Source organism: Conger conger, chromosome 14, assembly GCF_963514075.1.
Source record: "Conger conger chromosome 14, fConCon1.1, whole genome shotgun sequence".
Lineage (NCBI taxonomy): Eukaryota > Metazoa > Chordata > Actinopteri > Anguilliformes > Congridae > Conger > Conger conger.
The window spans coordinates 32,025,970-32,040,336 of record NC_083773.1 but is presented as its reverse complement, the minus strand read 5'-3'; the positions used below and the strand labels follow the sequence as shown (position 1 = coordinate 32,040,336).

Here is a 14,367-nt window from a genome sequence, read left to right as displayed (position 1 = left end):
AAATAATTGAATACCTACTACCAATACAATACTACTGCCAAAACTACTCAGAACGCATAGATCTCTTGGAATTCCCAGGTCACGATATGTTGTTGTTGCATTTAAAACGGGTCCGAGGCCCAGGGTTTGCTGACGATATAATTTTTCTCCGTATTTCGCGAGACTTTATTGGCTATGATTTATACTTTTTTAAGCAAGTCGTCTAAACAGATCCTCTACATAGAGGGGGCGGGTCTCTGAATAAGCTCTTCGGACACTGGTCTCCGGTATCTATGGTGGCATTGAAGTAGCCAATCAAACATGGATAATGAATTGCTCTAAGCCAATAAGATAGGTTGAAATGCAGTCGAATCTGTATGGTAGTAAAGACAAGTTCCAAATTCGTAACATGCGTCATTGTTGAACATTACAGCGGGCAATTCAAATTGAATACATATTTGTACTATTTAAGAGCCGTTGAAAACAATATCCAGAATTCATGGTAAGAGACTAACCACCAACAGCGAGATCAGCGTTTGGAAACAACAGGTTACCATAGAAACAGTGAAACCAGCGTCGTATAGCCAAGTTATCTAGCTAGCTACTTTTAAAAAGATGTTTAGCTAACGTTGGCTAACTTCATTATCTTGTCCCTACCACATTTGTCAGACGTTAACGTTATTATTTAGACCACTCGAGTGTGTTACTTAGCTTGCTATAGCTAGGTAGTTATCTTAACGTTAACTTGGTTTGTTTGCGAAGTTGCTAGTCGCTGGTGTAACTTAGTAGCTAACGTTAGCTTGGCTAGTTAGACTAGTACTGGAGTATAGAAAAAACACTTTATGTAACTTGCGTTAACTTAGTTCGCGCTGACAAAGAAAATCTGATCTATTGGTGTCTAACGTTAGCTAGGTTACTCGTGAAATGTCCTCATTTGAGCGTTTAGACACACTGCGAGAACAGAATAGGTGTCTTTTGGCACAACTGCGGGATATAAGGGGAAGATTGCTAGGTCTTAACTTGGGATCGTCCCGGGTGGGTGAAACCCTAATCTCGGACGTTACGGTAAAGACTTCACAAGAGTCCTGGCCTCAAATTGGACGCAGTGAAACCGCAGCAGTGGCTTTAAACGACAGACGAGGATGTGCGTCCCTGTCTGACTGTGGCCAAACCGAGTCACTTGCTTCGGTTGATTCTGTGTCAGTGGTGGCCCTACCCGGGGGAGGACTGGGCCAGGCCCGCGCTGCATTGAGCAGGCCTAGGGCACAGCATATGACAGAGCCGCTGGCTAATGTACATCCGGGTAAGTCCCAAGTGGCGCTTACAATTAGCTCTTCGCTTTTTTTTTCTTTCTATTAATAATTGTGAAAGTGTGTAGCCTTAGCACGGTTTGCTGCATTTCACTTCCCTGAAACAAAGTGCGTTAGGGGAGTTGTTTACAATGTTTTCACAAAACACATGGCCATAGGGGATGATGACAAAGGGCACAGAATTTAATTGTTTTGTGTTGAATGTTCAAGTTGCAGAGCGTTGTTGCTATGGCTACTGAAACGGCAATTATGTATTATGTGATACCTGTGTTTGAGTTCGTTTGTCATAGTACCCAACCAGGGGTGCAGGGATCTGATGCATAGTGAATTCACTATGGATGCAAGTCCAGGGATCGGAAAATAAATCTGTGGGGTTTTTTTTTGTGTTTTTTTTTTCTTTTGTGTTTTTTTACCCATTGACTCAGCCAACTGATTTCACTAATTAGTTCTACCTCCTGGCTGTATAATTGTGCTAATTGTCAAATCCGGGTGCTCAAGGTGAACGGTAGCAATATGTTGTACTTTATCTGGAGCACAGGACAACTTTTGTTGTGGCAGTACTCATTACCAGAAGAAAACAATCCCATGTGCCACATCCAACTCTGTTTCTTCCTCGGACAATTTAAGTTTTTCTGGCACCTGGTAAGGTAATGTAGCATATTGTCATTAAATACTTTACTCTCGCATTAGAGGAAGCTGTGGACCCTGAGGCAGATCCCTGTCGGAGCATCACACCACCTCTGCATTTTCGTTCACTGGACACACATTCTATGAGGAGCCTTATGTACAGTGGGCTCCTACAGGACCTAGGAAACCAACGCCTTGGGCAGGCCAAGCAAGCAGACACTGAGAGACCCCAACCTTCCCAGCTCTTTCTGGACAGGGAGCAGGTGAGTGGGCTGGAGGGATACAGCTGCTATTCTCACAATTTCTGGACTGAAATTTGTCTACCGAAGAAGCTTAAACCATGATGTTGTATGGACACAAACGCAAATGCACTGAACACTGTTTTAGTAAATTCGAAAAAAGTTGAGGGGGGGGGGTGGTAGGTAAGTAGTGGGATTAATTGGAAAGAGTGGAGCATAGTGCACAGAGATGGAGAACGGAAATGGAGTAGGGGATGGCAGGATGGAGAAGGAGCAGAAAAAAGGTTGGAGGCAGTCTCTGGTTCTAGTGGTGCATTCAGGGTTTTGTTTTCACCTACAATTGGCAACCAAATCTGACCAAAGAAACTGCAGCCCTCCAGGACAATGAGTGAAGACCCCTGTTTGTTAGGGATCACAAGCAACTACCCTCCAATGGCATATCTGTGCAGATGAATATGCTTCATGGATATTCACGCGCAGTAGGGGGAGCTGTGCTGCCATATATGGGGTGCTGAGTTGCTAAGCTGAGACCGCTTTGTCAACAGGGAAAAATGACTCTGTTTTTATGTTGGTTGTCATCAAGCTCTGAAAGTAAAGTGTATGAAGACTCATCTATTATCATATTACAATATATTCGACCAAATTTATTGTGTTGGGTTGAGCATTTGCTTACTGCGATCCATTCACAAGATAAATAATAAGCCCAGTGATGATGTATTTGTTCTTCTGAATATTACTGACCCAGGGGCTGTTAGCTGGTTAATCTGGTTAAGACACCATTCTGGTTCTAGTGCCTGGATAAGCCCCACAGTCTGCCTGTGACGACTGTGGCCGGCAGGGTGGCTGCGTCACCCAGGGTTAAAGAAGGTTCTGTCGGAAACGAGCCGCGTCTCACTTTGTTCTCCCATTGGCCAATCGCTACACGTCGAGCAGCTTCCTCCAACTCATCTCTGCAAGCCTGGCTTTGGCGCTGCCGTGTGATAAGAAGTGCTTCTTGACACGGTGTGTTTCAGAGGAGCACATGACATGCGCTTTTTTTGCATTCTCCCCAATCCATAGCCGAGCACTCATGTATCATCAGGTATTCCAAACCAGGAGCGAAAAGGGGAAAAGAACAAAAGAAAAGATTACTGATTTCAATACCAAGTTCTTGATTGTTCACTGTGGGGGAAAAAAAACGAGGTCATTTCGGTTATCATAAAAGCTGTGATTTTCCTCCGCTATCGGAGTGTCTCATCTTCACGCAAAGGCCACTTGAGGTTAACTTTTTTGATTGATCATTATATCTACCTTGCCCACACTTTAAAATGTGCCCAAAACTAATTTTACAGCACAAGGATTATTGTGCTTCTGGGAACCGAGCCCTTGATAGAAAAAATGTGGAATGCATGATCTAACTAAAAAAATTTTTTTTAAATCATCCCTTATGGCCAAGAGTCCAATACCAAGAACGATGAGAAGGGATAACTTTGCAGCAACTGCTTCAGCTGAACGCACAACCTTGAAATGGATGCCATTCAAAGAGATCCTCTGTAGACAGGTAGATGTGCACTTGTATGACTTCACCACATTTCATTCGTTAGAGTAAGTTTCAGGTCCAAAAACTTTTCAGTACATTATTGGCATTTGGCAGACCCTGCATCACCTGCAACAAGTGCACTGAAAGACCCTAGAGAGAAGTACAATTTCAAGTACTAAGAGTACGAAAAAGATCAGGACTAGGGCCTATTTGATTAATTTGTCAATGGATATCTAAAACTGTTTTTTATACAGCACAATGCAATAGGTTGATAAGAACAATGGATAATGGATTGAATTTACAAAATGCTCGTCTATGTTCCTGAAGCACGTTGGCAGTTGACCTCAGCCACCAATGTCGTGTGCCCACCTTTTTTTTTTTGGCAAAATGCTGTTCATGCATCAACTGTGGCAGTTGGCCCATTATACAGCAGGCTGATTTGGAGATCAGACTGAGAGCCACCTTAAGTATTTGGCCAAGACGCTGGGGATGCGGGGAGCACTCTGAAAAGTTTCATTGGGCTTTGGTTTAATCAAAATACATGCTGATCTTTATATGTGAACACAATCCAAAATCCTCATATTTTACCTGCATTCTCAAGTTCAAACTTCATGTGTGTTTGATTCATCTGTCCATAGAAATGATCCCAGAAGGCTTGGGGCTAGATGTAGCTAGATGCAAATGTTGACTAAGACTAGAGTGAACATTTGCTCTGAACTGTCTGTTAGACAGTTTTGTGCTTTGTGCTAGTTGGTTACTGCTGATTTAAGGTTTCCATTTCCAGGGAAATTACCAAGCTACCGTTGAAACAAAAGTGTTGTGGTCTTTACGAAAGCTAGCAGCGAGTGTGACGGAAATCTGTAATCTCAATCAACGCATTGCATGTAAAAAGTACGTTAGTTTCATTTTGATTATTTGTGGATATTTGAGAGGGAAACTGGGCTGTCTTTTGAGAGATGAGAAGTTATTGTCAACCTATAGGACTCATAATGGGTCATTATCCTCAATTTTAAATGCAGTTATAGATTGTGGTAAATGAACCACAGGCAGTGGTTAGGCACAGCAGCTACTCTAGAATAGTGATCCTCAACAGGCAGTGGGCCTCATGCAAGAACATTTTTGTATTCTCACAATAAATGCATCTTACTTTTTATTTATTTTTTTGTATGAAGGGCTTGTGCAAGTGTGCCACTTCTGATTCTAGAAATGCGCCGATAGGATTAACAAGAACAGAACCCTCCATAGGATATGAATGGATCGCGTTGTTTGCATGCATTGTTCATATGATTTGTATGACAGATCGGGACCACTCGTAAATGTTGTTACTACCTAATAAAAAATTCTAAATGAGATAAAATCACTCGTACAATCGATTTAATAAAAAAGAAAAAGAAAAAATTAAATCTATTCCGTCTGCGTGCATGTGGCCCAATGTTGGAGAACGTTGATACTCCACTTCAGATCCTGCGGGCTGCAGTGTGTATTATTCCTTCCAATCATGAACGAAACCACCTGATTTCAGTCATGAGGCAGAAACCACCCCTTTATACAGATAACTGGTCTCAACCTGTTTTCACTGATTTCCTTTGATGGAAAATGTGTGCCAACTATCTGAATTCTCCATTAGCATGGCGCTTCTTTTTCACATCATATGATGGAGATTAAATGATAAATTAAGGTAAACTTAAAGCACTTTAATAAAGACTACAAAACCTGTGCTTCAAGATCGTTTACGTGACAAAATAATCAAGTGCTCTGAATGCATGCTTTCAGCTGTTAGTAAATTCTGAATTTACTGAGGAATGAGAAAGTGACCTTTATCCCAGTGAAGAAGCAGATCAACCGTTCTTAGTAAGAAGCAGGAAAGTTTATTAAACGGTCAGGAAAATGTTCCGAAGGGCAATGGTGTTTGGCGTGTTTATAGAGTTACGAATCAAGTGTGACCTCTGATTGGTGGTAAGGAATTGCGCCTATCTCGAACTCTTCGGATTGGGCCATTCAAATCCTTGATGGTCGTGGGGCCTTGCCCTGGAGCCCAGTGGAAAATCCCCAGAGGGGGAACCTTGAAACTGATAGCGGTCATTATCATATGTGTAGTGGTCCAATACACTAATTCATCTGTCTCCCAACACAGCAAATTGTACTCACACCGCAGCTTGTAACACCTGGAATTGAGTAGTGGTGTTCTAACAAACTGTACCTTTTTAAAATGAGAACTGGTCCTGACTGCCTTGACAGAGGGAGTTGGGACAGGTGACCTTCCAGGACCAGGACCAGGACCAGGAGCGACATCGCCTGCGGCCCTTGTTGGGATATGACTGGATAGCAGGTACAGAAACGGCCAACAGCAGTAGAGGTTCCAGCAGAGTGCTTCCATCCATCCTTACTCCCTTCCCTTGACAGAGTGTGGACAGCTGAACGCAACATGGTGGGAACCTCATTGAGTTGATCAGTAATGCCTTTAGATCAGCAGAATGATGGAGGAGAGGGAGGACACTACTCTCAGCTGCTTCTCCAATGTTTGGTGGGGGCAGGGTGTGTCACTGTGTATTCAACGTTCATCAGTAATTTGATCGCTTTGGTCCTGCCTCCCCTGTTTCCACATCTTTTTACATTTTTTCTGTTAAAGAATTCCAAAAATCTGAAAAGATAATTTTCTCAGCAAATGATGAAGATGTTTATTATGAGAGTGTAAGTTTCTATAATGCACCCAGCATCGCTCCTTAGGTATGGTAATTGGTGCAATTTCGGCATTGTACGTAGGCTTGTACGTCATTGTATGTCATTTCTAGCAAGGTTTTACGTGTAGTTACAGGCCATTTGTCACATTTGCATTTGTTCTGTAATCGGTCCATTCTGGGGTTAGGAAACGATGCACATCCTGGTTTTGACACCCCCGGCAGAACTAAATGTGGAAGCCCTGCGTTACGTAGTGGAGACGTGGTGCTGTAATCCACGTGTAACGTGTTCACCCGCGTGACCTGTCCGCCTCGTCCACAGGGCTGCTGGATTTGGACGCAGAGACCTCCCTGACCGAGCGCTCGGAGCCCTTTTTCACAGAGCTGCGTAACTTCCGCCAGGTCAACCGGGAGGAGTGCGTTCACAGCCCGAGTGCAGGGTCAGAATCACCCCCCCCCCCCCCACCCCCCCCCCCCCCCACCCCCGTCACGGCATTAATGTCACACGTAAACGGGATAAAACAAGACGACGGTTTATCTTAACGACAAGTCAATGCAGCAGTCTTTCTTGCGAAACCTGCCGCTTGATCAGTCAAGTCTGGCTGTTCAGCGGCTCAGGTGCAAGTGGCTTCCTCCTTCTCGCCTGACTTGTGAACGGTCGTGCGATGAGAAGCAGTGGCTGACATCATTGTTCAGAGTAGAGTACATGCTTGAGCTTATCAATAAAATAAAAAAAACATGGAGTAATTGTATAATACTGGAAGCCTTTATCAAACAACACTGATATTGCTATGTATTTGCGTCCAAATCCCAAAATGACGCAAGTTAAATGGTTCATGTAGGTTGCAAATGATTCATGTGCAAGTTTAGAATAAGTTGAGGAAAGGACAGAATGCCTTTTATTCTTAAACGCATATTGTTCAGTTTGAGTTGGACTGAATTCCAATACAGTTCGTTCAGATGCAGCATTGTATTTTCCTCACTTTATGATGCTATTACTGTTGAGCACGTTTTGCCGTGGCCGTAATTAGTAATGCATTGTCTTTGCACATATTTAGATTCCATGGCACCATATTGGTTCCCTGAGATCCTGGCTAAATTCCCAGTCTGACTGCCTAATCATCCCCAAGTATAAGTGGCTTAATAATTTCGCTGAGTTGTGGTTCTGGCATTCTGACACAAAATGGCTGCCGTACATTACCCAGGCGGGGCTGTATATTGGTGGTGGTTAAGGTGAACCCTCCCCTGCTGTGAACCATATGAAGATTATGGAAATTGCTATATACTGTATGAATGTGACCCATCATCTTTTCCCAATGTACCATATCTGTGCTTGTGTTCACAGAGTTGGGGAAGATGATCTTTCACCCCACAAGCTTTCCGAAACAACAGAAGAAATTGAGTGTCCGCTCCCTGAGGACACACACCAGTGTATGTCTGTGTGTGTGTGTCTTTGTGTGTGTCTGTGTGTGTGTGTCTGTGGCTTTGTGAATGCTTGTCAGTCTGTCTGAGTTTGTAGAGGCTTGTTTGTTCGATTAAGCTGATTGCTGATTTCAGTTTGAGCGATTAATCCCTTATGTTCTCCTATAGGCACGTTCTGCTACAGAATAAACAGTCGCCTGTTCCCTGCTCCTCTGGATCCCCAAACTGCATGTCCTGTGTGCAAGGTTCCAAAAGCCCACAACCCAAACACTGAGCCAACCTTCATTAGGTAACGCAACTCTCACTGCACTTGAAATAGTCTTCATTAGGTAATACAACACACTGCAGGTGGCACGGATGGTGCAGTGGGTAGCACTGCCGCCTCACAGCAAGGAGGTCCTGGGTTCGAATCCCCATCGGCCGGGGCCTCTGTGCGGGGTTTGCATGTTCTCCCCTGTGTTTGCGTGGGTTTCCTCCGGGTACTCCGGTTTCCTCCCACAGTCCAAAGACATGCTGGTTAGGCTAATTGGAGATTGGTAACTGTAAATTGCCCGTAGGTATGAGTGTGTGAGTGAATGGTGTGTGTGCCCTGTGATGGACTGGCGACCTGTCCAGGGTGTATTCCTGCCTTTCGCCCAATGTCTGCTGGGATAGGCTCCAGCCCCCCTGCGACCCTGTTCAGGATAAGCGGGTTAGGATAATGAATGAATGAATGCACTCACACCGTCATCATTAGGTAATATTAACATTACAGTGCTTTTTAGGCCACAGGCTCAACGTGAATGGCACAATAAAGTGTAATACATTTAAAATATAGTTTGAAGAATAAATACAAAGTTTTTCAATGTGAAGAGGTCAATAAAAAGAAGAAAGGATGTCCTTTAAAGTGACTTTAGTCTGCCTGGACACATTCTTAAAAAATAGAAGAATTGACATTTTGTTTTTAGATGAGCTTTTGAGATGCATAGGGATAGGGTTTCAGCAGGGAATCTGAGCTATCCACTGGGGACATACCGTATGTGATCACTGACAGGGGCGACTCTGTTTAAGACGTGTGTGTTCAGGGGCTGCACTGTTTAATGTCTCATATGTCATTATATTTTAAAAGGTATTCTTGATTCCACTTGTGGACATTGGAGGGATGCCATGACTGGGATAATATGGCATTTTTGATTCAGCTGAAGGCAGCAATGGGGGGGGGGGGGGGGGGGAATTGTTCCTCATCTCAAGAAGAAAAATGATTTTATGATCGATAGGTTTCTTAGCTGGTAATAACAAAGCAATCTACAGCAAACATAAACTTTGTTTGCTTTAACTTTTCTTATAATTAAAATTACATTTAATGCAGGGTTCTGCTTTTTTATGCAGAAAAAAGCGCTAAAATGCAGGGAGAAATATAGCATCTGATATTTGTTAACCTATTTATTGATTATATTATTTACACAGCCATTTTAATCTAAAACAAGGTGTCACTTCAGCTAGCTTGCTCAACATGTGGAAATCACTCAAATTTAAAAAAAAAATATTATTATTATTCTGTGTTTCAAACGCCAAAACATTACTTGTAGCAGATTTCATCCGGCTACTCTTACAGTACAGAGAGTATGTTGTGCATTTTCAGTAAGCGTGTGGTTTTCTGCGTTTAGTGTAAGTACAGTTTGCTATAGTGAGTTTTGTGTTGTGTGTTTTAGTTGAGCACGTTTATGGTTTTCCCTGTGTTTTCGTGGCAGGGTGAGCATCCCCCGGTCCACGCTCCTGCCTGCACACAGTTACAGACCGCACCGCCGGCTCAGCTTCCACCCTTTCGACAGCCTGGGTCTGCCTTCGGTGAGTCTGACCTGTCCTGCCCTGACTTCTGAGAACAACAGAACACTGCCTTTATGCCCCATGCTTTTCTGCAGATGGTTTCTGTGAAAACCGTTCATTAAATGTCAGTATGCTCTCAGCAGTTTGCTGGCTTCCGTTATGCAGCGTCTGTTCCTGCACTCAAGTAACCTGCGCGGCCCCCCCTTTACAAGCGGTACCAATGGAGGCTTGTTTGGAGGTTGCTCCGGTCTCTTACCACTGAAGCTGAAAAGTACAAATGTAACCTTGGACAATAGACTCATGCCAACAGATGTTATGTCAGGACACTATTGAATGTTAACAAACTGTTAAAAAGCACAGAAACTTCTTTAAATCTACTGGAACCTCCTATGTTAAGGGATTTGCGAATTGAACTCGGGGCTAGCCATCGGTTTACTAAAGACTTCTTTTAAAAAATTAAAAAATAAAAAAACCTAATAATTTAAGAAATGAATACAGTTTGATTCGATGTCATAGGATCAAAGTCTTATGCTGGAGTCTTAAATAGCCTGAGTGTTGCTGTTGAAAGTTTCACCATACCGACCAAAATGACTGACTATTGAAACTGTAATGGCAGCTGTGTGACTTGTCTCAACAGCACTGCATGTCAGGCTGGTCCCGCGTGGCCCCAGCTGAAGCCCCACAGTTCAGCAGCCTGGATCTGCGCAGCTCTCTGAAGACGGGCTGCTCCACAGCCATCCCCACTGCCCTGCCCAAGCAGCTGCCCACTGCACGGGCCCCGCTGCAGCCTGTGAGCCACTTTTACATTTCAGTCACTTAGAAGATGCTTTCAATCCACAGCCATTTGCAAGTGCATAGGTTCCTCAGCAAGGGAAAAGCCTCATCCATAAATGGTGAACATGCATGGGACAAAAACATTAGTCGTATATATATTTTTTTTGGTTGAGGGTTTAGAAGAGGACTGAGATGCAGTATTAAAATATGGGGAGGGATTCTGCCTTTCTGGCAGTGGTAGGCAGGTTATTCCACCACTGAAGAACCAGAACGGAGAACAGGCGTGAACTTGCAGCCTGACCACCTGGTGCTTGTGTAGGGAGCTATTAGAGTCTGGATGTAAATTGGGGCAGTCCCCTTAGCAGCCTGGAAATCCAACACTAGCACCATCGAGAGAAGTAGACCGGTGAGAACAGACAGCATGTTGCAGAGTTTTATGTAGTGAAGGTAGAAGGGAGACTGGCCGGTCGTTGTTAGGAGCAGAGGGTGAGGCATCGGTGTTTTGAGCTGAAGAGTGACCTGGCTCTCTCAGAGCTCTTTGTCCCAGAAGAATGGAGAATGGTATTAGAGATGAGACCTAACATTCCTCTTACTTGACACATTTCTCATGCCTTCAGAAAGTGGGGACTCTGGCATTTTGGGTTGGAATCACAGACATTGGTCCCTACAAATGCACTTATAATAACATCAGTGTTTTTTGGGTTAAAGTGCAGACTTTTAGCTTTAATCTGAGGATTTCTACATCCATATTGGGTAATTGGACTGTCCCCCCCCCCCCCCAGAAAAGTTTTGGGGAATGAAAGTAATTGGACAATTGGCAGCTCAAATGTTTAGTTCATGCATAAAGTAATTCACAAAAGGTCTAGAGTTGATTCTTGAGTGCCATCTGCTTTTGGAGTCTATTGTCCCTCAACATGAGGACCAAAGATGTGTCAATGGCATTATTAGGCTGAAAAAGAATAAATCCGAGACATAGCTAAAAAATTTGGTGTGCCGAAAATCAACTGTTTGGTACATTAAGAAGCAGGAACGCACTCTCGAGCTCGGCAATGGCAAACGACCTGGTCGACCACGGAAGACCACTGTAGTGAATGACTTCTTGGTATGAAGACGAAAAATCCCTTTAACTGTTCAACAGATCAGAAACCCTCTCCAGGGTGTAGGTATAGATGTGTCAAAGACGACTATCAAGAGAAGACCATGCCAACATAACCCCACCACATGCTGCAAGCCTCAAGATTCGAATGACCAGGCTAAAAAAGCCTATAGAGTTATGGAACAAAGTGTTATGGACTGATGAGGCTAAGATCAATCTACCAGAGTGATGAAAGTGGGAAGTGGGGAGGAATAAAGAAACTGCTCATGATCCAAAACATGCCACCTCATCTGTCAAACACGTCGGAGGTAGTGTTATGGTTTGGGCATGAACAATAGTTGCCGCTGGAACTGGCTCACTTGTGTTCATTGATGTCACTGCTGAAGGCAGCAGCAAGATGAATGCTGTAGTATACTGAAACATCTGGTCTGCTCGGATCCAAGCAAATGCATCAACTTGATTGGACGTCGCTTCATTGTGCAGCACGGCAGTGATCCAAAACACAAATGAAATGCAATGAGTTTTCAGGCCAAAAAGTGGAATGATCTTGACTGGCGAAGTCAATCATCTGACCTCAATCCAATTGAGCATGCATTTCACTTGCTGAAGAACAGATTGAATGCAAATAGCCCCCCGAAACAAGCAGGAGCTGAACAGGCCTTCAGTACAGAGCGTCCCCAGGGAAGATACCCAGCGTTTGGTGAGGTCTATGGGTCGTAGACTTTAGGCAGTCATTGGTTACAATGTATTTGCAAATACTTTTTGTTCCCCCAAAATTGGGGTGGGGGGGGGACTATGTATAAAAAGGGCTATAATTCCTATTCTGTTCACCCAATGTGGATGTATTCAAAATAAAGCTGAAAGTCTGCACTTTAACCACGAGTCCGTGTCCGAATACGTTGAGACTGCACTGTAGACTAAAACGCAACATCAGTCTCCATAATATATTATTTTTGTGTAAGTCAAAGCATAATGTGCATGTTAACATTTTAAAAGGGTTTGATCACCAAGCAGACGTGTGCAAGGTGTAGTTGTGCCCTTTTGAGCGTAGCTGTACAGGCAGGTGGCAGAAGGCCACACAAACAGCAGTAGCTTGTTCTGTAACCTTTCCTGCTGCTGTGACATTTTTACCTTTCCATTGTCTGTTGACATGAGATAGAAAACAGCCACTTGTTTGTGTCAGCGGTAGCTGAACAATAATAAAAAACACTTTCGGTTAAATGTTTAATTTCTTAAACAAGTGTCTATCGCAGGACGCAGAACAAGACAAATCAAATCTTATCCTTTATGCCCTTTTTGTCAAATTTGTTTTTGTTTTTTCAATTGCGGTACTAAACACCCGGTGAGTGAACAATGCCAATGGCATAAAAAAATGTGAGCGTGCATGCCTTTGTTTCAGTGAATTCTTTGTGTACACCTTCCTGAAATAGTGTCTGTGTTTTCAGGATGTCCCCATCTCTGGAGTGATAATGGGCCAGCGCTCTGAAGAGCTGATTGATGCGACACGTTTAGCCGGTTACCGTTTCCCATGTCTTGCTCCCAAACCGAGGAAACCACATAAAACCACCTACCCAGTTTACTGAGAGCATTCCAAACTAAACTGTAAATTATAGTTATGAGGATCACCTTTTCTTTTTTACTACACCCCATCACCTGCAAGACTGTCAGACAGAAGTCCTGGCAGAAGTCCTAATTACGGCATTGAGGACACTGATAATTCTTATGGAATCTGAGCAATGGAAGCCATCTTCTAACATACTGTTGGTAGAATTATGGGATTTAAGAAATGCTCCAAAGACATTGTATCGTTCAGATGAATGGCTATTGTAAAACTAAATTTTCCTTTTTTTATATTGTTTGCAAAACCCATTTTTTGTCATGATAATTTATGAAAGTGGCACTGAAGTAAATGTTTTGTGTGTAAACCTGAATATTGAGTGGTAATGTAAGACTGGAGCTTTATATAATATAAAATTGACTCTGTGATTACACTGTCAATTGCTGTCTGAATGCATCTATAACTATCATACTTTGTTGCTTCTAATGAACATGGGTTATGTTTTCATTGTGTACATGCCTGTCCCAATGAGGGGACTGGGCTAAGGACAGTCTCCTCAGTCCTAGTCTTCCTTGTGGTTCCTCCTGTAAGGTGCCTAGTAGTGATGCAAATGAGTCCTGCTACTATTGGTCAATGGAAGAAGATACTTTGATCTACTACAAGTAACCGGGTTTTCAAATCAACACAGTCACTGCTATAGTGAACAAATGACTCCTGTACTTCAACCTGGCCTGATTTTTCTGAACCGTTATGAAACAGAAATTCATGTTTTGGTGAGTGTCAAGGTTCAGTCTTGCATTATGAAATATGCCACTATGCAGTGCTAAATTTCCCCACAATGTGCTTTAGTTGGCTGTTCATTAATTAAACGGGGCTTGTTTTGAAGAAACGGGGAGTGAGAAGCAACCCGATTACATTGATGCTGCCTGCCTTTCGGTCCTTTTACAAATATATTTTTCCAAATTCGATAAACTTCTGCTTCGACTAATTTTACTTGCCTGTGTGTGAAACAAAGTAAGATTGTTTCATATACTGATTAATTATGGTTATTGCATCTACCAAACGTTTCCTGAAATGCTACTTAGATTTGACTTAAACTGCAGATGGAATATTTATATTCATTTAAACCTATATTTATAGTAATGTCATGCGCTACATTTGTGGGCAAACATTCTGTCCCATCTTTCCGACACCTGGCATAATTGGTAAAACGCCTATATATAACCACATCAATTTGCGTTAGCTTTTCTTCCTACACATTCTGGACGTAAAGGGGAGACCTTCGAAATTGTATATTATTCTAAAGTAGGCCCATCAGCTACCATTTATGCCCAGTCGTTACATGATTACAAGGTAATA

The 14,367-nt window shown here is 43.0% G+C and overlaps 1 protein-coding gene across 2 annotated transcripts; it reads left to right on the top strand.

The window, feature by feature from the left end:
- The first annotated feature begins 340 nt into the window (after window positions 1–340).
- On the top strand, window positions 341–13,480 carry miip (migration and invasion inhibitory protein). Of its 2 annotated transcripts, none has more exons than XM_061218610.1 (9): window positions 341–1,282; window positions 1,980–2,179; window positions 5,913–6,003; window positions 6,675–6,792; window positions 7,698–7,783; window positions 7,943–8,063; window positions 9,505–9,601; window positions 10,218–10,370; window positions 12,896–13,480. In XM_061218610.1, the coding sequence occupies exons 1-9, from the start codon at window positions 904–906 to the stop codon at window positions 13,031–13,033; spliced, it is 1,383 nt and encodes a 460-aa protein (XP_061074594.1). In that variant the 5' UTR covers window positions 341–903; the 3' UTR covers window positions 13,034–13,480. The 2 variants fall into 2 exon arrangements, with proteins under 2 accessions (XP_061074594.1, XP_061074595.1); XM_061218611.1 differs by having other exon boundaries at window positions 357–481.
- The last annotated feature ends 887 nt before the right edge of the window (window positions 13,481–14,367 follow it).

Bases quoted from the DNA above. Each gene is read 5' to 3' on its own strand.
- miip (XM_061218610.1), top strand. From the start codon at position 904: ATGTCCTCATTTGAGCGTTTAGACACACTGCGAGAACAGAATAGGTGT. The intron at 8,064-9,504 runs GTAACGCAACTC...TTTTCGTGGCAG, and splicing joins ACTGAGCCAACCTTCATTAG to GGTGAGCATCCCCCGGTCCA. The intron at 9,602-10,217 runs GTGAGTCTGACC...TTGTCTCAACAG, and splicing joins ACAGCCTGGGTCTGCCTTCG to CACTGCATGTCAGGCTGGTC.